The sequence below is a fragment of the Sciurus vulgaris genome, assembly GCF_902686455.1.
Source record: "Sciurus vulgaris genome assembly, chromosome: 12".
Lineage (NCBI taxonomy): Eukaryota > Metazoa > Chordata > Mammalia > Rodentia > Sciuridae > Sciurus > Sciurus vulgaris.
The window spans coordinates 3,454,401-3,480,404 of record NC_136473.1 but is presented as its reverse complement, the minus strand read 5'-3'; the positions used below and the strand labels follow the sequence as shown (position 1 = coordinate 3,480,404).

General features: G+C 44.9%; 1 protein-coding gene across 6 annotated transcripts in view; it reads left to right on the top strand.

Annotated features, from left to right (window-relative positions):
* Positions 1–23,383, top strand: part of LYST (lysosomal trafficking regulator) — a 151,348-nt gene extending 127,965 nt beyond the window's left edge. For 5 of the 6 annotated variants that reach the window (XM_079106876.1, XM_079106880.1, XM_079106875.1 and 2 more), the window contains 8 exons: positions 3,966–4,155; positions 6,928–7,064; positions 10,980–11,078; positions 15,180–15,319; positions 15,688–15,785; positions 19,979–20,135; positions 20,524–20,595; positions 21,393–23,383. In XM_079106876.1, the coding sequence (XP_078963002.1) occupies positions 3,966–4,155; positions 6,928–7,064; positions 10,980–11,078; positions 15,180–15,319; positions 15,688–15,785; positions 19,979–20,135; positions 20,524–20,595; positions 21,393–21,531 (1,032 nt within the window). In that variant the 3' untranslated portion in view covers positions 21,532–23,383. The remainder of the gene's footprint in view (positions 1–3,965; positions 4,156–6,927; positions 7,065–10,979; positions 11,079–15,179; positions 15,320–15,687; positions 15,786–19,978; positions 20,136–20,523; positions 20,596–21,392) is intronic. The other variant, XM_079106879.1, reaches the window with a different exon arrangement.
* Positions 23,384–26,004: the final 2,621 nt, after the last annotated feature.

Sequence of the window (26,004 nt, the reverse complement as noted above, 5' to 3'; positions counted from 1 at the left end):
CATATTTCAGTATTATTCAGCAAAACCTGATTGGACTGCTATGGTCCCAGGCCCTCACGTGGGCTCTGGAGTCACAGAAATAAATAGCATGGTCCTGGCTGTGAACAGCCCTGCACGACAGACTCAGGCAGCTAAAGCAGCAGCGGCATGTGGTGAGTGCTGTGCCAATGACAGGAAGGAGTGATGGAGAGCTCAGTGGGAGGGACTGGTAATATCAGACTGCGGCCTCCCTCAGGGAGACAGGGAAGGGTTTCACTCTGAGAGGGAAAGCTTTAGCTGGGCACAGGGGCATACTCCTGTAATCCGAGCGGCGCGGGAGGCTAAGGCAGGATCATGAGTTCAAGTCAGCCTCAGCAACTTAGTGAAGTCCTGTCTCTAAATAAAATACAAAAAGGCCGGGGATGTGGACTCAGTGCTTAAGTGCCCCTGAGTTCAATCCCTGGTACCAAAAAAACGAACAACAAGGGACAGCTTTGCAGAGTGTGACATAATAGGAGGAGAGGAGCCCTGGGGACTGGTGCACAGCCAGCACGTGAGGATGCCCACAAAAACACATAGCCTGGTCCTGGTTCTCGTCTCAAGCCACAGTTTAAGGGCTGGCATGTGGCTTCGTGGTAGAACCCCGCCTAGCTTGTCCATGGTCTTGAGTTCAATCCCCAGCTCCACCACAATAAAAAGAGCCCTGGCCAGAGGTGTGACTGTTTTGGTTCACACTTGCTGGGGAACTTTACACAGTCCTTGGGCCTCCCCAAATTGTAATAATAAAAAGCATAGCCTCTAACAATAGGAAGTAGGTATAATTTTTTTTAAATAGAAAAATAAAGAAACAAGCCTTAGAAGTAAAATAGATTTTAATCTTCAGTTAAGTTCTTCATATCAAAGCAATGTGAGGGGTGGAACATGGATTGTGGAGTGCTGAAGAGTTTGCAGGAGGCCAGTGAAAATGCAACAGGAAGAAGGGAGGCCCTTAAAGAGGAGGCCCAGCAGGGGTCTGCAGCTGCAGGAAGCCATGGCCCATCTTCAGAGGAGATCTTCACAAACCTTGTTTTGACAAAGTTTTATATAATATTATGGCTTAAATATGTCAGATAGAACACTAGGTATAAATTCTTTATGCTTGCATACGTCAGATTTGCATGTTAAATACAAAACTCATTCAACTCGTAAAATTCAATTAAAAAAACATTAATATGATAGACACTATTGTTCTGGTACAACCAGATCACAATGTTGTTTTTTGTGTTAGAAAGATGTGTTTTTATTGGTGTTTTTGAAGACTTACCAATCATTTTAGCTGCTATAATTATCTTAATTGCTTTTTTTAACAATGATCCATTACTTTTTCTGGTCAAAATAATTTAACAGTATGAGTCTTAAAATCATAAATGCCACCTGATTTACTATTGTACTCATTGCTAAGGAGCCATCCTAAGTTGGCCTGTGTATGGGGATCTGGCGGTGTGCCTGCTGGCGGTGGGGTGTGGGGATCTGGCGGTGTGCCTGCTGGCGGTGGGGTGTGGGGATCTGGCGGTGTGCCTGCTGGCGGTGGGACGTGGTACCAGCTTGCCTTGTTGCCGCCTCAGGACCCTCACCCTGTCCGCCGCCTCCTGGAATGGCCCATCCCAGGAGGACCCTGCTGGCCTCACTGCGTCCAGGTCTCTGCCCAGAGTCTCCCTGGAGAGTCGTCGAACCCCTTATGAAGCAGCAGCTGTCGCTGCTCCCCTCTGGCTCTGCTTCCCAGCACAGAACACGTCCTCTCTGGCTCTGCTTCCCAGCACAGACCACCGACGTGTTTGTTTCCTCGCTGTCCCCCACATCTCTACTGACTGCAGCTCCCTGGGAAAGGACTCTGTCTTGCTCATCACAGTGTCCCCAGCTTGTAGGACGGTGTCTGGCTGGCTATGGACACTTACTATTTCTTAAAGTAACGACTTCTCAGTTGAAGTTCTTTAGTGTTTGACTTGTCTTTACTTCTGGCTGACATGTAATAGCATTTATGCCAATGCTGCTCTGTATTTGAAGCACTGTGAGAGCTTCCACAGGGACTCTCCGTGGCCTTCAGTTGGTTTCTGCACTGAGTTTAGACCCAGGCTACAAGCTCTGAAACCCAGTGGCTTAAGGGATCAGCAGAATGATCTGTCACTTCTGTGAATTCCGGTTGATTGTGGTAGTTAAAAACAATCAGAGCTATATAAGAAGCATTTCTTCCTTCCTGCTAACTGTAATATAAAGTGGTTGCCATGGGTCTTTGTATGTAATTGAAAAACAAAAGTTTAACTCTGCAGTTCACATGAAAGGATTTTGGGGGCAAGGACTTAGGAGTGATAAGTTGCTAGAACTTAGTACCACTTTTTCTCAATTTCAGCATTCATAGGCTAAAGACTCACAAAAGAGAGCTTGATTGGGTGCAGTGACACACGCTTATAATCCCAGTGACCTGGGAGACTGAGACAGGAGGATTGCAAGTTCAAGGCCAGCCTCAACAACTTAGCAAGACTGTCTCAAAATAAAAAATATGAAGGACTGGGGATGTAGCTTAGTTTAGAGGACTTGCCTAGTATGCTTGAGGCTGAGTTTGATCCCCTACACCAAAACAAGAAAGATTCTCAGAAAACCCGGTGCTGACCGCTCAGTCCCCATGTGAGTGTTCCTGAAGCTTCTCAGCTTTCCGAGGTGCTCACTGTTCAGATCACTGGATGCCACTTAAAACTATATATGAAGCTGGGTGTGATAGCCTGTGTCTCTTGTCCCAGTTACTCTGGAGACTGAGAAGGGAAGAATCTCTTGAGCCCAGGAGTTAGAGAGACCAGCCTGGGCAACATAGTGAGACCCCATCTCAAAACAAAACACTGCCCCATTAATGGTCTAACAGAAGTAGTACAGCCCCTAACTGATATGCATTTTTAAAAAGATAATCAATGATGCCAGTTTTGTTTTTTCATTCATTTGGAAAATTACATAAGCAAATTGCACTGAAAATATTTACAGGTTTTTTTTGTGTGTGTGTGTGTGTGTAAATGACTGAAATTTGCTTAGTATTTTATTTTTATTAAATTTACATAGCACGTCCTTTGAAAAGTTGAAAGTAAAGTAACTAAACTTGTAAATGTCTACAACAGATAAAAGCCATTGAACAATAAAAGATTAGTAGAGTCTAAAACAATAAAAAAAAAAAAAAAAAAAAAAAAAAAGAGCGTGGAAAGAGCAGAGATGGTGGGAGAGCTGCTTCAAGGACCTGGTTCTTCCCTCCTTGCCTTTCCTCTCCACACAGGCTTCCACTGGGAGCAGAGGAAAGGTCTGCCACCATTCACGGGCAGGCACGGGTGTCCCTGTCTGCCTCTCCCCATCTGTCTGTGTCCCTATCCTGCTTTTCTTTGAGCCCACCACTTCTGCTCTGGGATGGCGCTTTGTTCTCCAGAACTTTCTGGAGGACTGAGCACTCTAGTCCTCTCCATAGGCCCCACTGATAAGCCCTTTCCATTCGCTCCCCAAGCATCCACAGAGAAGCTTCCGATCCCAGGCACACGGACAGTCAGTGGTGGCCTGTCTTCCAGGAGCTCATGGTCAAGTGCGCTTGTCTGTGCCACACGTGGTCTGAATTTCTAGCTGTCATGTGTACATTCAGCTTATCTTCCAGTTACAGTCCCCTACAGGCATCAGCTTTAGCTTAGGTATTTCAGCTAGCCTGAAAGAACTGTGCCATAGTAAACTTTGTTTTCAAGGAATTTTTAATTATTAGCCAGAAATTCTCACGCAGGCTAGGCCAGAGCCACAGAATAAAAATCAAATAAGGAACACGTTCCTACCTGCTAAGCATAGGGAAGTAAAAATATGAAAAATACTTCTTGCCCTCAAAGAACTTAGAATCAGATTGTTTTCTCTTGCTTTGTTTAGAATCAAAGTAGAAATAATTCTGTACTCACCACCTTTTTAAAAGTCACAATTTTCCCTTTCCTTGGTTGTAGAGCCCTTTGTCGTGGATCAGAGGCTTAAAGTGGGGGGAGTACGTGGGCTCCCCGAGCGCTCCTGTGCCTGTGGTCTGCTTCAGCCAGCCCCACGGAGAGCGGTTTGGTTCTCTCCAGGCGCTGCCCACCAGGGCAATCTGCGGTTTGTCCCGAAATTTCTGTCTTCTGATGACTTACAGCAAGGAACAAGGTAAAATAAAACAGTAGCAACCATTCTGGGGACATCTTTCATTAGAATATTTTCTGCTCAACTGTGCTGCTGTTTTGGGTGACTTGTAAAGTTTTCTCAGTCCTTGGTGAAAAACTCTACTTGTATGTGCAGTTACTTAATGAATGCAACATATATGAAAAAAGATAGAATTAAATGCAGTACCATTTAAAATGAAAGGAGGAATTGGAAAGAGACGAGGATAAATGTCCGTGCTCACAGGGTGAAAGCATCACTAGCACTCGGAGCCCCGTGAACCCTGCAGTAGACATGTATCTAGAAGACAGGTCTCAAGCCCAGCAGATGGAGCCGCAGGTTTAAACCACAGCAGAGTAGACCAAAGGAATTAGGGGAGCCGTGGAAGGCGGCTTTGAACATGAATGGATGCAAAGTGGGGCTTTTCTGATCCCCAGTGCAGTCGGTGATGGGCACGTGAAGAGTGCTGTGCAGCAGGACGTGCGTGCGTGTGAGTCCCCTAGACGGGGAAAGTAGCGACATTCTCTGCTGAAACAGTCCCTCGGTCCTTCCATATTAGGATTTCCGCACCCAGGAGGCCCAGGTGTGGGCGCTGGGGAGACTGCCTGAGAGCCAGCTGTGAGCCGGTGCCCGAGGGCAGGTCACACTGTTGCCATTTAAGTTTACCTTCCAGACGCTGCTCCTCAGGAGAGGGCTGCCGGCAGCCTTCTCCGCACCACAGTACACGGTGCCAGCACCCAGACCAAACAGGCCACCTGAAGGAGTTACGTGTGCTGCGTGGCCCCTGCTTTTCTCAGGCTCACTCTTGTTCTGCCGTGAAATGAAGGACAGTTCTTACAGCTGGTAGGAACGGGGAGGGTGCGTGCCATTTCTTCTCGGGTTGGCATGTTAGGTCAAGCTCAGACTGCTTGATCTTAATGATGGGGATGTCAGTGGTTTATTCTCATTAGGGTGTTGCACTAATTATGAAGTGTTACAATTAATTTGCTGCTAATAAGGCTTCAAATACTAAAATGTGTGAATGATTTACCTTTAAAGAAATTAGAGTAGACCAGGGTTTATCTCTGTTCGTCTTATCACTTACATTCCTGGATATAAATGTGTCCGATGTAATTCTCAGCCTCCTATTTGTGCCACTGCAGACCCAAGCCCGGACTGTGTTTCCCCCGTAGCTATTTATTCTCCTTGCCCCAGGCTTCCCCACATGCTGTGCTTGGCATCATCAGAGCCTCGGTGTGAGCAGAGGAGTGTGTGCAGGCGTGAACTCTGGAAGCACAGTGCCCGGAGTCCGTGCCCCGCTCTGCTAACCACTGCCGTGTGGCCTGGGGAAAGTTACTCCATGCTTTTTGCATCCTGACTTTTTTTCACATCCTGGCTTTTGTCCTAAAAATGGGGGAAACAAAATTACTCTGTCCCAGGGTAATTTACTGTGAGAATTCAAAGAAATGATGTACAGGAATGATTAGCAGAGGGCTCATCCTGAGTGTTTGGTAAGTGGTCATCGGATGCTAGACCGCCTGGGCCAGGGACTCTCAGTGTTCACCGCATGAACCTGGCATGCAGCGGTCCACATAGACGTTCCAGAGGTCATTGGCTGAAGGAGACTGCAGCTTGCAGGTGGGTTAGGGGCTTCGGCACAGCTGGACACACTCGGCACTGACACGGAAGAGCTGTTTGGTTATATACGCGTAACACACTCTGACAGCTAACAGGTGATTTTAAGGCTGATACAGGCCAGTTTCTTGAAAACTGTGTCTTAGAATTGCCTGAAGTGATTCTTCCAAAGCAGTGGCTCGGGTCCCCCCTGAGACATGCTGCATCAGCATCAGAATTCCTGGGTCTAGGCCTACATGTGCTGAAAAAGGAATTTTCTTGCAAACTCCTTTTAATAGCCATTGCTGTATTATATGAAGTTGTTGGGGTTTTGTTTTTCTGAAAAGAGAAAACTTGCCAGTGAGAAACCTGGTTTCTTGATCACCTGCCACAGGCTGGGTGTTCTGATGGATAATGAGAGAACACAAGACTTACGATAGCAGGCTCCTTTCTCTAGCAGCTTGTATTTAGAGGAGCTTGTACCTTGTGAGTATATCCCAGTTCCTTTGTTGTGAAATGGATGCCTACATTTGGTTATTACAGTCACAAAACAAAAAGAAATCTGTGAATTATATTTCCAGTGTATTGTTGATTCATTTGAGAAATATCTATCCTATATGTCTGTATCTGGGTGTCCTGCTAAGTACTAGGATGCAGGCAGCACTTCTCTCTTCTTAAAATTCCTTAAACTAGTTTTAAAGCATTGCAGTTTTCAAGGACAGTTCCATTTACACTGCATTTACCATTATAGCAACAAACCATGAATTACAAACAGTACTGAGAAAGGAGGTCAAAATTTCTAAATCTTTATGCCAAAAGGGCTCAATACTGTGTTGTTAAAATAAAAAACAGTGAAGCCCCTAGAATGAAGGTCTGCCTTGCTGCATCCTGCAGCTGACAGGGTCGCATCCTCTCACCGGGTGGATGTGTCTTCTCTTCTAGCAGAGTTCTCTTGCTGACATTAACAGTTGCTATACTGACCTTTCAGCACTGGGTATCTAGAAAGTCATTTGAATAGTCTTGCTGTTGCGTTTAAGGTGTGGTGTCTCAGAAGAGGGATCAGTGCATTTGACTGTCATTGTGATCTATATGAACTTCTTTAGCCTTTGACCTGCCTTTTGCGGGGGGGCTGCCATGTGACCACTGAGAAGTGACCTTTTGGTACTTTTCTTTCTCCTCCTTGAGGTGTGAGAAGCATGAACAGTACTGACATTCAGTGGTCGGCCATCCTGAGCTGGGGATATGCTGACAATGTCTTAAGGTTGAAGAGTAAGCAAAGCGAGCCGCCAGTGAACTTCATACAGAGCTCACAGCAGTACCAGGTAACTATCCTACGCAGCACTTCAGAGTGATTGAATGCCATGCTTTCCAAAGGAGCCAGGCTGGCTCCAGGCAGTGTCCTTGAAGAATTGGTGTCTGCCCCGTTCTTTGAATTGTGCCTCCACCTGCTTCCTTGTCGAGAGAGGGTGATCGCCGTGACCCTCTCAGCACCAGCTTTGAACAGAACTGGCACTGCTTTCATCCCTGTCCACTTGCCCTGTCACTAGGTCATTTTCTGTAACAATAGCACCATCTTGGTTACTTGACTTTTCTAAGTGGACTGGGCGGTTGGCATGGCGAGGTAGCAGAATACTGGCCACAGCCCTGTGGTCTGCGGGGGCGCCTGGCTTTCTCACTTATTGACCACTTAGTCTTTGGCATATAACTCGGCCTTTCCAAGCTGGGGTTTCTTTCTTCCTCTTAAAACTGGGAGAATAGTGCTCACAGTACTCCTCAAAGAGTGGGTATAAAAATGTTTCCGACATTTCCAATTTTCCACCCTGACCGCCGTGGAGATGCACAGCACTGCCACAGCTGCACAGGCCGAGTTGAACACAGCCTCCTTTCTGTCTGTCTTTCCGTGGGAAGTTCTGCCATTCTCCGATCTGTCGCTGGGCAGCCCCAGCCTGTTCCTGTGCTTGGAATGTTTTACATTCCCTGAGCTCTTGGGAACCAGGTAAACTACTTGGGGGCAGTGGTATGGTGGCATACCTGAGAGAGGTCATTGCCCTTTGCTTCCTGGCTTACCAGTAAGCTGACAGAGCAGAGAAGAAAGGGACTGTGAAAAACAACCTTACTTCAATTTTTGTAAGAATTCTTTTTAGTTTTGAAACATCAGTCTACATCGTGAAAGCATTTTATGCAGATAGAGGTGTAGATCCAAATACAAGCAAGTTCTAACCATAACCAGCAAAGCTGGCATTGAAAACAAGCCAGCCTTGGAACTGCATCTACAAAACAAAGGAAAACAGAGACTACTGTGGAGTGAGCCTGTGTCCCACGGACTCCTTCCTGGAATTGCTGTGTTGGGGACCAAGAGGGCTGTCAGGCACCGAGGGAGTTGGATGTGATTATGCCAACATAACCATTGCGACCAGGTGGAGATCACTGCTGCGGTCCGTGATCTGGTTTCACAGTCTAGGCTTGCAGACGAGAAGGTGAAGAAGAGCAAATGAAATTTAATCTTTATCACCGTTCATGGAACGCTACAGCAACATCAGCAATACACTTACACAATTCTTCATTCAAAGTCTTTATGCCTTCATTGCCAGGATTCCTTCTACTTAAGGAGTTGGCTATTACTAATTAACTGATTAGATGGACTTGATATGAAGAGAGGACAAAGAAATAATGACCTTACGCTTTTCAATTCATGAATAAATCTTATCCAGTACAAAGACAAGCATTTGTCAAATTGTTTTTGCCAAGTAAAAAGGTTGTTTTAAATATAGTTCTTATTTTTCTATGGTATGATTTTATTTTTTTTCAGCTTTATTGAAGTGAAATTGATAAATAAAACCTATATGTGTTTAAGGTATACAATGTGATGTTTTGCTATACATTATGAAGTGATTGCTACAATCAATTCACGTGTATGGCAAGAACATTTTAAGATGCACTGAACGAATTCCTAGTACGTAAAGTATTATTAACCACAGACACCATGCCACCCATTGGGCCTCCAGAACTCGGTCATCCTGTGCAACCAAGCCTCTGTCCCCTTCAGCCAGGACCACCCATTTTCCCACCCCAGCCTGGTGACCACACTTTGCTCTCTGCTGCCACAAGCTCAACTCTTTTAGAACCCATGTCTTGCAGTATTTGTCTTTCTGTGTGTGTGTGTGTGTGTGTGTGAGATATTACATAACATACATATTATGTATAGCATATAATAATATACAGTATTATATATGATATATTTTGTGTCATATAAAATTTGGTATATAAGCATCATAAACGATGAGAGAATACTCTCCTCAGTCTTTAACAACAAGGGGTGGTCTAGATTCTTATAGTAAAATATTGTGTGATAAAGTACTTCCAGTGAACTGGCTCACTGGGTCAGAAGACCGTATTTCAGTTTTGTCCTTGGAGATACGTGGTTTGCTCGTTTGATGAGTCTGAGGACTTCGTCTGGAAGGCCACCACGTGGAGACTCACTCTGAGCTCTTACACGTGGGTCATCAGCGGCAGCATCGAGGGCACCGCTGGCTCCCTGCCATCATCTTCCGATTAGTCCCCTAATTGTGAGAGACTTCTTTCCCTCACTTTCTTTGTTATTACTGGTAGAAAATGAAAAATTCTGATTTCTTAACTGTTCGGTGAAAGCAGAAGGCAGACTCCAGGAATGGCATGTCAGCCTTCCTTTGTGCTTTCTTGAAAGACGACGCCATACTCTAGACACTGCAGTAAGAAAAGCAAAAGACAGCAGTCCACTTCACTCACTGTCCTGTCCTTCTAGGAGACAGTCCACCATTTCTAATTTTGTTCAGGTGTTTTAGCATAGTTAGGAATAACTGATGAGTAGTTGAAATGATTCCTAGAACAATGAAATAGCAAAATGTTTCACAATTTAGGAAAAATAAGACCACAGTCCTCTTAGGTTTAGAAAAGGCTTCAGTGGATCAGTATGGTAATTGCAAGACAGAATGAGTTTTATTATATGCATTTATAATACATGTTTATTCTCTATGTATGTGTGCTTATACAATTTGTTTAAGGATTGAACCCAGGGATTTACAGCACTGGGCTGTATTTCCAACTCTTTTTATTTTTATTTTGAAATAGGGTGCCAGTAAGTTGCCTAGACTGGCCTCTAACTTGTGATCCTCCTGCCTCAGCCTCCTAAATATCTGGGATTAGAGGCTTGCACCACTACGCCCAGCTATTCTATATATTTTTTTAAAGCAAATCTCTTTGAAAGAATAAAAGTTATGACATATCAGTACTTACAAATAGTTACAAATAGTGAAGAAAGAAACCCAAAAAGTAAAACTGGATCCAGTAGACCTTGATGATTTATCATGAGTAAAGAAGAATCATCATCAGAGAAAGTCATTTTCTAATGTAGGGGAGACTTGAACATTTTTGCAGGTCCAGGAATAGATGGTTTGAAGATGTAAGGACAGGTGTTCTGAGAAGTCATGGGAATAGGCAAGGATTGGCTTGAAATCAGAGGCCGTTCCTCCTGTGAATCAGGAGGAGACTCGAAATTGCACAAAGGTGCAGAGGGCAGAAGAGGAAATGACCGGTGGCTGATGACCTCCCCCTTCTTAGTGAAGTGGGGAGGGACTGTGGACTGAAGCAAAGGTGCCATGGGAGCGGAGCAGTTGTGGGCAAATGCTATAGACAGGCACTGGGTGTCAGCGGGGCCCACCAGAGGCTTGTCAGGTCACATGGAGAATGGAGCTGGGCTTGAATGGTACCCTCCCACCTAGGACCGAAGAATTTTGCACCAAAAGATTAATCCCAGCTTCTCTCTTCGCACTTATGTTTACTTCTATACTACGACCTGTAGAACTGGTAGAAGCAATGCCGCTATTAGATGCACTCTGGTTCTCCATCAGGAAGAATAAAAAAAAGGAGAGAAATGTGTGAAAGTAAAAAATCAGGCACATGTGAGACACACACGCTCCCCTTCAAGCTCGGGTCTCACCTGCCCTGGACCATGGAGTTGAGCTTCCGGAGAACAGATGACCACAGGGGCATTAGTATACCTTTTGATCTGAAAAGAAGTTTTAAATGTTTGATTTAAAGTTACAGAAAGTGCTGTTATATCTGATACAAGTCCAGTCTTCTCAAGTAAAACATTTACCTGAAATTTTGTGATTTTATGATTTTTTAAATAGTTGTCAGAAAAGTGGAAGCACTTCTCACAATCTTAAGAAGTGATGTTCTTTGATTTGTTCCTTTCAAAGGTGACTAGTTGTGCGTGGGTGCCCGACGGTTGCCAGCTCTTCACCGGGAGCAAGTGCGGTGTGATCACGGCCTACACGAACAGGTTCACCAGTAGCACGGTAGGCCCCCCGGCGCCCTTGTGAAGGGGCATTCGTTTTGTGTCAGTCTTTGATCTTTTCCCCACGCTAGCTCTTAAAATGTGAAAGGTCACAAATCTAACTCTTTAAATTTAGGTTTATTAGGATCATGAAAAAAAATTGGAAATAATTGTAAAGGCTCCTGCTCTTTGATTTCAGAGACAGAGAGCATTTTGAGTTGTGGCCTGTTTTGTATCTAGGTTTGTTGTGACGTCGTAATGCTTGCCTGCTTTCTCAGTGTCCACCTGAATGCTTAGGAAGGGTGATCAATTTGCAAGCTTAGAAACCCTAGTGTTAAGCATTCCCATTCTCTCTGGGTAAATTAAATGACAACAAAATCTAAATAGCCCATCTTAATTTCTATTACTTTTTTTTTTTTTTTGCGGTGCTGGGGATCCAACTCAGGGCCTTATGCTTGCAAGGCAAGCACTCTACCGACTGAGCTTTAATTTCTATTACTTAATGGAAGAAACATGTTTTAAGCCTTTCACTGAACTTGCAAGATAGAGGAGTTAAATCATGAAATTGCCTATAAAGAAAAGAAGATGCATTCTACAATCTTCTTTTAATTTACCGCCTCCTTTCTTGAGTCAACTGTCCATGGTGCAGTTAAGTGGCAAATTAGAGTGATAATCATCTAATCTAGAACCTTCTCTGGGCTATTTTTTTTTTAATTACAATTTTCTCAGTTATATTATAAAACTTATTTTGCTGGGTGAAACCTATAACCTAGTATAGAGTGACTTCCAGGGTCTTCTTACTTATCTCTGCTTGTTCCATTTTAATCCCTTGTTAAAGTTCTTTGCTATGATCCCTGAGATATAAATGTGATTATAATATTGCTTTCGTCTCTTAACCTAAGGAGCCATCAAAATGTTTAAAACAGGAGTAATAAGACCCAGTTGGCATTTTCGGGAGACCTGGGTGGAGTCTGAAGGAGAAACCCTTCCAGGGTGAAAGACTGGAGACCAGGACCTAGTGATGCAGGCAGCACATGAGGAAGGACAGGGCAAGGAGGGGCAGACAGTGGAGCTTCTGCTCCAAAGTGGAGAGGAGCCATCCTGAGGCAGGGAGCCTGGCTTGGGCTGGATCTTAAAGGATAGATTCCTGCATGGAGAAAAGAGGGGAGGACATTTCTGCAGGGGAACCAGCTCCCACATGACGTGGAGTCAAGGCCTGGTAAGGTGAAGGTGGCCAGTCATTTTCTGTAAGGAAGGAATGGCAGGAACAGGGCAGAAGCTGACCATGACATGGACAGATGCTGAGGAACCTAAACAGAGGAGGGCCATAACTTGTGGAATGTCCGCCTTGTCTCCCTTTTACTCCCAAAGGCCTAAAACAATGCCATCTGTGGGTCTCCGAGCACGGCAGCCAGCACCGTTAACCTCTGTGCTCCCCCGTTGGCTTTGCCTGCAGATCCGTCCCAAAGCCTACCCTGGGACAGAGGTCTGCCGACACTCCAGCCGTTGTGCACCTGGAGCCTTCTTGCACCCGGCTCCATCCTTGCTCTGTCTCCACCTGCTTTTCTCCACACTTTGAACAGCCCTGTTCTTAGTTCTCCTTATTTCTGCATTTGTGATTGTGTACCAACACGGTGTGTGGTACACATTTGAAAAGAAAAGATTAAGATGTCGGTAGAGGGGTAATTGTGCACAGAACAACTTTGAATATCGCCGATCAAGGGCATAATTATTATAATTCAAACACAACAAGACATGTGCTTCTTTTGGTTTTGAAGCCATGATGCTTGTGAAGGCTTGTTTGCCTACCTTTCCCCAGTTGTGTATTTGCCTGAAGGCAGATTTTTCAGCTCATTAGTAAGGATTTTCTTTTACTCCTAAGTATCAGGTAATCAAGCTGCTCGCTCAGGAATAGTATTTAAAAGGAGGCAGCACAGATCAGCACCTCTGCGTTATGTCAGAGAGGAAAGTGGAGGGCAGGTCAGTACATCTGTACTGCGAGGTTCCTTCTGACGTATGTTTAACAAAACTAAATGAGAACAATAGTGTTATAAGACTTTAGGAAAATACTGGCCCTAGAGGCCAAACTTGTAACTTGTCAAGTAGAGCACTGACCCGGTTTAGCTTTGAATTTGAGGCAGCTAATTAATCTGTGTTCAGAGGTAGTCATTCTGTTTAAAAATGAGATATTGAGGGAAAACAAAGTAGATTAAGAAAAAACAAAGCTTATAGAAATTAAATAATAAAATAACAGCTCGTATTTATTTAATACGTCCTTTGTGTCAGCTCTTCACATATTCCAACATCCTGAATCTTCGCTCCAGTCCTTGGATAAGGCTTCATTATCACCCCCATTTTCTGATGAGGTTCCTGAAACACAGTTAGTCTCTTGCGACTTACCAAGGCGTCGGTCACAGCTAGTTCATGGTAATAATGAGCTGGAAGACAGATCTGGAAAAATCACATAGAATGTAACACAGATAAAGAGAAAAGATGAGAGAAGAAGGGGTCTGGAGTAAGGATAGACAGGTCCAAATGTGGCAGGTAGTTACAGGAAGGTAATGGAGAAAGGCAGAATGAGAAAGTATGACTGAAAATTTGTTTCTAGAATTGAAACTTGAATTTTCATTAGTGAATCACAATGGTTCCCTCTGGATAAATAAAAAATGAGTCAAATCTGTCTTCTCCAGAGGTAATCCATATATGCATGTATGTATATTAATGTAAATATACTTAAATATATATTTTATATATATACATATATAATTGCTCAGGCTGGCCTTGAACTTGTGATACTCCTGCCTCAGCCTCCCGTATATAATATATATGTGTATACATTATATGAAAGACTAATATATATATACATATATTAACATATACTTAATATGTCTATATTAGCTATAATATGCATATGTATACATATGTGTATTAATATATTCATAATATATGTATTAGCCCTAAAAGTATCAAAGAGTGGGCATGTTGGCACACACCTGTAATCCCAGCTGCTTGGGAGGCTGAGGCAAGAGGATCTTGAGTTCAAAGCCCAGCCTCAGCAACTTAGCGAAGACCTAAGCAACTCAGTGAGATCCTGTCTCTAAATAAAATAGAAAGGCATGGAGATGTGGCTCAATGGTTAGGCACCCCTGGGTTCAATCCCAGTACCAAAAAAAAAGAGAAAAAGGAGAAAATTTAAGCTAGTAGTAACTTCTGATAAAGGAGAGGAAGAGGATAAAAATAGGACACAAAATATATGCATAATGTTTAATGCTTTATTTAAAAATAAATGAATAATGTAAAATGTTAAGTCAGTTTAAATGGATGGTCAGTACATATCTTTATTATACTTACTCTTCTCACGTTTCTATATTCTCTGATGGGGAAATACTGAAATGTTTGTGATAATAAACAGCCCAGTAAGGAGAACAAGAGTCCAAGCCCGTGTGGACTCTGGCCTCGTAGGCCAGGCTAGCCCTTGGGCATCAGCCTGCTCTCTGGCCTAGGACGTCAGTCCTAACTGTTGGCGAGGAGCGGAGTGAGTGCTTCTGACCACAGAAGCCTCGCGAGGTTGGTGCTGTGCCTTCGACAACTGCGCTGTCAAGAATCAGAATCCATGCGCTAGTAAGATTCCTGGATTTTCCCTGGAGAAAAAGTTCAGAGGTGGAATAGAGCTTTTAGACATGAAGAATCTTATGGTACTATCTATAATTTTAAAAATTGGAAACAACTTTATTTGTGAAGGACACTCAAGTAAACTTGAGTTATAATAACCGTATAGAATAACACTTAAAAATTATTACGAAGACAATATCAAAACTGGAAATACTTAAATGTGTAAAACGTAAAATAGATAATTAAATAGCAGTATTACAACTATGAAAATACGTGTTCCTTTGAAGAAACACTGGACAAGAATTGACAAAAATGAAAAGCATACAAGTTGATAAAATCTAGAAATTCAAAAATTTAAGATATTAGTTTTACCCTTAAAAATGTGGAACTGAATAGAATTGAAAAATTGGTCACATAAGAAGAATATTTGAGTCTCTTGGCTTCCTTATTTTTGAGATTATTATACTAGGATATTTTCTGTGCTGATTCTTATCTTTCTTTCTGATCTCAGCCATCAGAGATAGAAATGGAGACTCAGATACACCTCTATGGGCACACGGAAGAGGTCACCAGCTTGTTTGTCTGCAAACCATACAGCATAATGATAAGTGTGAGCAAAGATGGGACGTGCATCCTGTGGGACTTAAACAGGTGTGGCTCAAATGTCGGACTTGCACACGGCTGGGTTTGTTTTCCCTTGCTGTGTTGGGCTCAAATCCAGGGCCACACACATGCTAGGCAAGCACTCTACTACTGGGCTACAGCCCCAGCCCCAAAGACTATTTTTAATATCGCAGTTCTTACTAAATGAATAAAATCATATCATTACATTATAAATTTAAGCCTGAAATACATGCCTAAAGAAAAGATTACCTTTATAATCATATTAAAATCAAAAGATCAGATAAGAAAAGATGTATGTCTTAATAACAGATATATAGACTGAGGAAAAGAATTATACAAATAAGAGATTAATTCTATTTATTGATTGTATGCAAATCACGTCTCTTGTTTTTCAGGCTGTGCTATGTACAAAGTCTGGCAGGACACAAAAGCCCTGTCACGGCCGTCTCTGCCAGTGAAACCTCGGGGGACATTGCTACTGTGTGTGATTCAGGTGAGCTTGTCCAAACTGCAGCACAAGGCCGCCGCTCCAGCAGGGCGTTCCACCAGCTGGTTGCAGTCCAGGATGAACTTCTCTCAGTCCCTGCCTGCCTGACCTGAGCACCGTGGTCCTCGCATGTACATGTGTTAAAACACAGTCAGGTCTAAGACCGAGCTGCCTGATACTCGCATCAACTTGTGCGGAAATGAATGTTGTCATAAGTTAGCTGTTTCCCCAATATATGAAAAATTGCTTCTGAGCACACATAACCAAATTATTGGTACATAATTATCTGAATTCTCTTGGTTTTTGTTTTTCTTTCCTTTTTTGCTTCTGCTTTTTAACTTTAACTTTGGTTACCTTTCTCCTATTAGAAAACAAATTTTAAGTAAACTGAGTTTGAAGACTTAATTAGCTTTTATGAGTACTTCATGAATTGGCAGCACCCCCCCCCCCACCCCACCCCGGGAAATAGAAAGACACCACAGTGCAGCAGGAGGTGGCTGTGCTGGCAGAAAAGTCTAGTGGAGGCAGAGAGGACTTCCTGACTACGCCAGCTCCTGTGGCCCAACCCCTTATGATTGGTTGCTGAAAATCAGTTTTTTGGAAAACTGACCCGCTTCCAAGTTGAGTTTGTTTGTGTGGCACCTAGCACCAGTGACTCCGCTCTGGTTTGTTCTGGTCTGCTGGGGCCCAGTGGCTTCCCATGCATTTACTCCTGTTACATGAAGAGCATCAGCGGATGACCAGCCTTGAGGGGACGTCTTCGAATTCCCGAGAAAGAGCAGTAGCGTAGAATAGTGAGTGGAGACAGGATCTGCCTTAAAGCTTTCTTGGCAAAGATACATCCCCTGATCAAAAGTCAGGATTTTTCATGTGTGTATGTTTTTAAAACAGTGCATCCAGCAACAAAGAACAATTGGAAAATCTATGATTTCCTGCTTGCATTTCTGCTTTTAAGGAATTTTTAAATTGAAAGGATCCTTTGAAAAATCATTTCTTCTTTCTGTCTACTCAACATAGAATATCTGACATATCTATAGTGAGTGGTCCTATATCCTTTATCTAATATCTCTTATCTAACAATATTGTTTTTATATTGTTTGATATTTTTATGACACCAAATATATGGTGTCTTTCCAAACACCAACTGTTTCTTGAGTTCTTTAACACTAACCAGGTAAACAACAATGCAGTTCATTCTCTCACTACTTGAAGTGAGCAAATTTAGGACTTGCCATGACCACCTGCTCCTGGGCTTAATAACTCCCTAGAGCAACTCACAGAACTCAGTAAAAGCTGTACACGTGGCGCATCCTGGGTCCAGAATGCCTGGGTCCTGGGTGTTTCAGATATCAGACATTTTTTATGATGGAATATTTACATATATATGCTGAGATATCTTGAGTGAGGGACTCACTTTTAAACGTTAATTGATTTTATCTGCCTTGTACACACAGCCTGAAGAGGATTTTATACCGTATTTTTCGCTTGGTTCGGTCTGACCCACCTCATGGGACAGGGTGTGGACCTCCCCGCCTGTGGTGTCATGTCTACACTCACTCCAGAGCTTTCCGGCTTCAGATGTTTCTGATGCGTGCTGCTCAGCCTGTACTTGCTATTGTAATTTATCATGAAGGGTGAACATGAGCAGCCAGATGGAGTCTTGTAACTCGGGGTCCATTGAGCACAGGAGTCCTGTCTTTATGGACGCAGGGCTGTGGAGCTGGCCTGCACCACTGCCTGGCACGGGATGTGATCTCCAAACCAAAAGCACTCCTGACCCTGTCACGTAGGGTTTGATGGGGACTTCACCAGTAGACGTGTTGGTGACTGAACGGTCTCCAGCCCTCCTCCTTCCCATTCGTGTGGGGTAGGGTCTGAAAGTTCCTGCCCCTAATCCTGGTGACCAGCCCCTGAGTCATCTCCTTTATGCAGCAAAGGACAGTACGTCTGAAGGGGTTCTGGAGTTCTGTGCCAGGAACCAGGGACAGACACCAAATATTTATTTTTTATTATGCCATAGATGTCTCTTAGGGTTTTGATGATGTTACTGTTGTTTTTACGAAACATTTGTTCATTTTTATATTCAAGGAAAATGATGTTGTTGGTCGTGATTAAAGATTTCAGTTGCACAAGTATTTTTTGCCATTCTTGGCTCCATCATAAAATCATGTCACGAAAACATTTTCATTCTGAAATGATCACAGCTAAGGGGAAAATCTTACTTTGTCAACTCAGGTAATGCCAGTGTGAGCAGAAGATTCTTAGATTGGCTAATTGATCCTCCTGGATTTGTACATTAGCAGCTTTTACTGCCACACCCAGAGGCATGCTGGGCGAGTAAACAGTGATTATTTATATAAGGTTCTCTACTCTCTTCCTTTAGCAACATTCGAAAGTTAGAACTTATCCTGAGGTGGCTGGATTTTTCAGAGTTGATTACTTCCCTGCTGCCAGCAGTGAGTCGTATCTGTGGTATTGTATCAGCTGGTCAGATGGAAGCTAGAAACAGAACACTTTTGCTACTCACAGTAGGGTATCCCAGAGCCCCCGGATGGCGAACAGGGTGCAGTGATAGGCAGAACTTTTTTCCAATTAGAATAAAAAGCCTCTCACCTTCTTTAAGCCCTCTTGAAACACGTAGAAAGAAGTCATCAAGAGCACCTGTGCTGGGCGCGGCCACACCTGCACTCCCAGTGCAGCCAGAATTTTATTTCTACGTCAAATCCAATGACTTTTTTAAGCCTTCTAAACTAATATTCACCTGTTTACTTCATCTTAAAAAAAAAAAAAAACCAACTTTTAGCAGATCTTAACTCCTAAGGAGAGAGTGAACGCAGTCTGCATATGGGACCTGTGACTGAATAGTTCTGTTCTCTAACACACTGAGTCCCTGCGTCTCGATGCTGTTCAGACAGCATCCCCTAATCAGTGTTGTTAAGAGGGACACCTGAGTGACCCTGGGGACTGTGGAGGCAAAATAGGTCAGCACAGAATTGCATTTCAGCTCTTTGAAGTGTGCAGCCACCACCAGTGCTACAAAACCTCATCAGCCCACCAGGAACCCTTAACTGAAGCGGTAGCCATGTCCCTTCCCCCCAGCCCCTAGGAACCTCCCCTCTGCTTTCTGTCTTGAATTTGCCTGTTCTAGACACTTTGCATATTTTGTGCAAGTGGAATCCCACAGGTTGACCTTTGCCCTCACTCCACTTAGCCGAATGCTTTCAGGGTTCTTCCATGTTGAATCACCTGTCAGAACTTCCTTTTTATGGTGAATGGCATTCCACACAGTAGTGTACACACACACACACACACACACACACACACACCACTTATTTATCTACTAGTTTTAGAGGGCATTTGAGTTGTTTCTACCTGCAGCTGTTTCGAATAATACCGTATCACACTGGGCATTTCAACCTGGGATATTTGAAAGTCTTTGACAGATCTGCAAATAAATAAGCATTTCTAATATTTGTTTCTTTGATTAAATATGAAGTATTTCCACTGCATTAATTAAGGAGAGAAATACAAGGTCTGCCTCCATCTTAGTCCTAATAAAAAGGTGAAATGAAGGGCACAAGACAGCGCTATCGGAATGCCACACCCAAACCACTCCTCCTCAGCGTGGGAACATTTCCCCAGAGGAAGCTGCTCACAGCCCAAGGCCCCAGCGCCACTTGTCCTACAGCGTGGCTGCGATCATGGCCTCTCCCAGCCCCAGGAACACTAGAAAATAGCTGGGTACTCTGTGGTCTTTGAAAAGAAGGATTTGTCTGGTGGGACATGGATAAATAAGATTCTGTCTGAAACATTCTAAAGATTTTTCTATTTGTAAGAATCTTAGCTCAGGTGATTTTTACTGTGACTCTTTCCTTTTTGAAAGTCACATAAGTCACTTCTGATAGATGGTGTCAACAGAGTGTTTTCCTGTTTGGGGAGATTGCCTGGCATCCACAGGACCGCGAGCGAGCAAAGTGGGCAGTTTGTGCTGAAATGCTGCCCTTGCACAGGGATCCGCCATTTGCTCACAGTGCAGCTCTGCACCGCAGGCTCCTGTCCGCCTGTCCACAGCCCTCCTCTCTAGGTGGCATGTGGGCCCACGTGCCGCCTCGGGCTGCCACGGAGCGCGGCCATGGGGCACTTCGTGGGTCTGGGCTCTGACTCCACCTTCTGGTGACTGGGACAATTTGGTGTTGTAGCTGGCGGAGGTAGTGACCTCAGGCTCTGGACAGTGAATGGGGACCTCGTGGGACACGTGCACTGCAGGGAGATCATTTGCTCGGTGGCCTTCTCCAATCAACCTGAGGGGATATCCATCAATGTCATTGCTGGGGGACTAGAAAACGGAATTGTGAGGTAAGAGGTGTTTGGATTCTGACTTGTCTGTTTTAGTTCACAGCAGCTTTAGAAATTAGTTTCCAATAATATTTAGGCCTGTTACAATTTAATATTAGATTTAGAATCACCTTTGGATATAGGTTCTTTTTGGTTATTCCCCTTTCTAAATAATAAAGGTAGCTTTAGTGCAATTTTGATTCTTTGTGTTAATTGTTAAAAGATTGACAGCAGGAGAATACAGAAGATTCTGAGTTTTTATTCCCACACCTACGCACTGGAAATCTCTGGAATTCATGCTGGTAGTTGATGGTTCCATTTCCGTCCAGGTGACTTTAGCAGATAGCAGTGGTGCAGGTGTTGTGCAGGTGCTTAGTGGGCTTTACTGGATGGTGGCTTTTCCCTCTAGGCTGTGGAGCACGTGGGACCTGAAGCCCGTGAGAGAAATCACATTTCCCAAATCAAATAAGCCTATTGTGAGGTAAGAGCTCCTCCTTCATTCTTGGTGGTTTGTGATTGTGTTGTTAGACCTTAGAGCACACCAGCGTAAAGAAAGATGAGCTTGACGGCATCGCGAGCTCACGGGTTCCTCATGGGTTGTCAGGAACCCACAGCAAGAACACTCTCCCTGCCCTGGGGCTTTGGGCCTGAGAGAGTCCACTGGGACGTCAGGCCTGCCAGTTGCCCACAGCAGCCTGGGTAGGAGAGAAACTGTGCTTTCTCCCTTGTTTGCAAAGACCACCTGCTGCAGGGGTGCACTTGACAAGGTTGATACAACCAGTTACCCTTCGCTGAGCTGACAAACGTGACTTTAAAAATGCATTTGGAAGTGAAGCCATTCAAATTCGACTTTATTAAGTTAGATTTATTTTCTCTGTACTAAATTTAAAGTTTAATGAACTTAAATTACTTATTAATGTTAGATTTTTTTGCCCTTTTATTTTTCAGGGAGATAAAATACATTTTTAAAACAATCACTTAATTTTTAAGGGGAAACTAGTTTCCCACAGCCGGGTTTGTGCTGTGTAGGTGGTAGAGCATGAACAGGCAGCAAGTGAAGCCCAGCAGAGCAGGGCCTGGCTGTGCTGTGCTCCTGGTCCCGCTCACGGGAGCCTCAGCCTTGTGCACAGAGCGACCGTTAGATCTCGGCGCAGCCCCTGAGTTGTGGCACACAGTGACCTGTCCCTGCTCCAGTGAAGGGACCTAACTCCTGAATCATGGCCAGCCCACCTCAGCAATTTTAAGACACATAACGTCCCATTGGGTTTGCTTTCACAGCCTCACGTTTTCTTGTGACGGCCACCACTTGTACACTGCAAACAGCGACGGAACAGTGATCGCCTGGTGTCGGAAGGACCAGCAGCGCATGAAGCAGCCCATGTTCTACTCCTTCCTCAGCAGCTATGCCGCCGGGTGAGCGAGGGAGCTGTGCGTTCTCCAGAGCACCTGACTCCAGGGGGATGGTCAGCTTCGCTAGGGCAGGAAGGAGGCCGAGCCCGTAGAAATGGATGACCAGACAGGTCCTTTGAATCACCACAGCATCTGTCTGTCTGCACAGAATTCCAAAGCCTCCCCAGGCCCTGAGAGGCAAGTCCTGTCCTCCTCTAGTGATGCTGTGGAGTTGTGTGGTGCGCACCAGCCAACCAGCCAAGGGCCCACGTGGTCTACTGAATCATGTTCTTAAAGTGTTTTCCCACAGAGGTATTCTAAAGAAAAGATCAGGGTCACTGGGATTTCAATTGACTAGCTAATTATTTACACAACATACTCTAAAAATTGGATTTGAAAAGCTTTCTTCCTTGAGATACCACCTCCCCACACACACTCCAAAACATGGAGAGAGAAAAAGATAAAGTTTTTCAGGACTAAGAATTGCTTTCTTGGAGAAGCAGATGATTCAGTAGGTGCCTCTGCACCAAGCGTTCTGTGGACTAGCTGAATACTAAAAGTAAACTACTAATGAATCTCAACTTCTGACCGTTTTTGCTGGTTGCCACCTTAGGTCAAGGGAGAAACAATTTTTCAAAAGTCATGAACAAGAATATGTTCATCTTCAATTTCAGACACATTCTGTTTCTTCATGAAATTCTTACTTAAAATCCATAACACTAGATATTGAACATCCTTAGCTGAGTCACTAAGGATCACACACAGTGGTGACTTTTTTAATGTCTGCCATTAGCAAAGCCATTTACAAAGCTTCAAACACCCACCCAGCTTGTGGTGGAAAGCCTCTGCAATGCACGTGCGCACAGGCCTCCGTCCAGCTGGGGCAGAGCACTCACCCCGTCTGCAGAGTGGGCCATCTTCCTCGGAACACAGCTTCAGAAGAAAAGGAGACAGGTTGATGTCCTTGAGACAGAAGCAAGTGACTCTAGGAAGCCATTTTCACTGTGTTCTGAATAACCTCTGCCACCTGAAAATTCTAAGAGCAGGATAAAGCTGTTCCACAGCAGACTTACATACCATGGAGATGCAGTCCTAAACATTTTGGAGTAGTTCATCTCTGCCACGCAGTGACAGCTGTTTTACTTGGGGTGCTGCTTTAGTGGCTTCAAAAACCGCAAAAATAGACTCAAAATATGTTACCATGGGTTAAAAATCTGTATTCCTGCCTGAGAATTACTTGCACATTTGTTCATATGATGTTTACAGAACTGCTTTTGTAACTTCCAGACTTTCTAAAACATTCTGCTTAAAAACTATAAAACACAATTCCAGAGTCTCTGCTGTGGAACTGGGCACAAGGGGAGGCTCGTGGCCATGCACACCTTCAGCCTTGAACTTAGCGGGGTACACTGCAGTCAAGGTGTGCACGGGCCCAGTGTCTGTCCTGCGGTCCACATGAGTGCAGAGATGAGACTATTCCTATTCACATTGAAGTGATCCGCTTTGTTTAAAGAAATTTGCAGCTATTGTCTAGCTTCCATTTTTTTACTGAGAACTTTAAATTACTCTCCTATTAGAATAGGGTTGCTACTCAGTCTTTTTTTTTTTTTTTTAGTGCTGGATTTCATCATTTATCTAAAGAGGAAATATGCAAAATAACCAGTCTTGTTAAGAGTGCAATATTCTATTTTTATGTAAAAATAAAAATTAATTGGGGGGATTATTTATTCAGCATGAAACCTAATATGTATATGTTGAATATACTTCACAATGTGCATGTTGTAGCAAACATTCCTGTACATTACCACAAGCTCTGCTACCTTTGTATACACTGCCACTTCATTTCGGGAATAAATTTCATAAAAATGGATTTAAATACCTATCCTTTGTACAACTTGGATATTATGACCAGATCTCAAATCAGTGGCTTTTCAGGTTCTCTCTTCAGCTCCCCTATGAATTTCTCTCAGTAGAAGATAAAGACAACTCCAGGCCTGTGGTTGCAGGTGAGTGGTAGAGTGCTTGCCTACCGAGCACGTGGCCCAAGGTTCAGTCCCCAGTACCACAGACAGACGCCTGGGCGAGAGAAGGGGAGGAGAGGGCCGGCTCTCATTCTTAACTGTGAGTTAACTAAATGTTATCTTCCAAACTTTCCTACCCTTAAATGAAGTTTAGACATCAGTCCCAAGAGAGGCAGTTCATCTTAATGGGAAGAAGGTCTGCGCGCCCCCAGCCCGTCACATGCCAGGCACTGTTCTACGTGCAGATGATTTGGTGGTGCAGCTTCACCAAATCCAGGTGCTCCTGCCATCTTGGGCATTACAGGCTGGTGGAGCAGCCTGGGCCGCGTAAGCAGCACACAGTGTGTGCACAGGTCACACACTGTGGTAGGTGCTGGGGATGTCGAGTCAAGGGAGCTCCAAACGCAACAGGAAAAACTCTAGACGCTTCTCCAAAGATTGAAAGTTCTGTTGCCACCTGATGGATAAATAGAACTGTAGGTGAGGATGGGGCAGACGGGTCCAGGGTAGAACACCCGCGAAGACTGAAACACCAGCAGGTCCCAGCCCGCAGAGGGAGGAGCATCCGCCCGGAGTCCAGCCTTTGTGGGCGGGGAGGGGCTCTGGCAACGGTGAGGCCGGCCTTTCCCAGCGCGCAGACGCCCTCCCCTGCACCCCACTGCACTGGCCAGGCTGGTGGCTGCGGTGCCCGGTGGACATGGGCTGGACACTATGCTCACTCGGGAGCCACCCCCCCACACACACAGGTGCTCAGCGGGTGGCCTCCACCCCTCGTCCTGCATGGAGGTATCTCAGTTACACCAGTTCTTCTGGATATCCGGCTTGGGGAAATCGTACTCCTATGAATACAAATGAGCCGAATACAACCACAAATCATCAGAGCTACATCTGATAAATATCTGATGACTGTTGGTCAAAAAGCATGTTTACAAGACGGATTTTAAAAAATCGTGTGGCTCTGCATGTAATTCCAAAAGAGAGACTTTTGAAATGTTTTGAGCGATTGACAGCATCACTGGAAGAGGGTTGGTCAGGTCACACGAACCTGAGGAAGGAACGGAGGGCTGGCAGGTGGCGTTTGTGCGTTTTGTCTTACAGTGTTTAAGAGAACTCGCCCAAAACAAACTGCCAAGTCCCAGGTAGCCCTTCATCTGCAGGTGACATCTTTACAGAACAGGAAGCCCAGTGCCATCTCCCCTGCACCCCCGCCCCACCACTTCTTTGCTGAGACACTCGCAGCCTCGTAGGGAACCCCTCTGACTTCCCCAGAGCCTCTGGCCTTCTTTCTTGTCGTCTGCTTTAGCAGATCACTGCTCTTGCATGTTGATGAGTGCGCCTTTAGACCCAGTGGAACAGTCTGCCTTAGGCCAAGACTTCAGGGACACCACCCTCTCCTCCAGCTGCTGATCCTCGCGCTCTCAGCAGTGAATCACTCCGTGTGTTATATAAAGGCTAGGGCCCTGCTACTGGCAGGTGCTCTGGCTCTTTTAAGAGGTGGGGCCTGGTAGGCGGTCCTTAGGCCATTGGGAGTGTGGCCTTGAAGGGAACCCTGAGACCCTGGCCTCTTCCTCCTTCCTTCTGGCTTCCTGGCCCTTAGACAGACAGTTCCCTCTGCCATTCGCTCTCTGCTTTTGCCATCTGGCACCCCCACCAGAGGCCCAGGCAACAGGTCTGCCCAGCCTTGGACTGGCACTTCCAAAACTGTAAGCCAAAGTCACCTTTCTCAGATTGACAATGACAGAGTAGAGGGAGGCAGCATTTCAAGTTCTCCAGGGCCCAGGGTTCGAGCAGTGGGAATACGCCTTCGCGGACGTTCGGGGGAGAGGGATTTCACTGACTCGGTACTGGCCAGGGTGCCTTAGAGACTGAGCAGTCCAGGTATGCTGAGCGAAGAACAAGAGTGCGTGGCGGCAGCGGCAGCTAGAGGCGCTGGCCCACCACAGAGGGGAGGGGAGACAGAAACAGACAGATCTGCGCGGAGAAACCTGTAGGTCAGGAAGCAGCCTGAACCTGGCTGATCCAGGGGTCGCAGCCGAGCTGGTGCTTGAAGTGCTTCATGTTTCTAGACTGGCTGCGGAGAGCTGAGGTGGAGCCATCCTGGGGAGGACACACTTCGGCGGCGGCTGTGGGGACCTAGGCTATCGTGCAAGACATTGCTACCTGTTGTTACAGAGCTGGAGGCTTCTGAGAAACTGAGGCAACTGAAGACTCCCCTTCAAACCCTAATTCTTGCAACCAAATCAGGAAGGTTTCAGACATGTCACTCAGAGTAACAGGCAAAGGGATAAGATAGTTTGTCAAAGGGATAGGAAACGGGAACTCTCAAGAGAGAGGGTGGGTCTTCTCAGAGAGGAGAGAGAGTGCCTCTCCTGCACTCCAGTTTTATCAGGGATCCCAGAAAAGCTTCCAGAAAGTCCCACCTAGGTCCATTTTTTTGTTTTGCTTTGTGTTTTCAGTGCTGGGGATTGAACCCAGGGCCT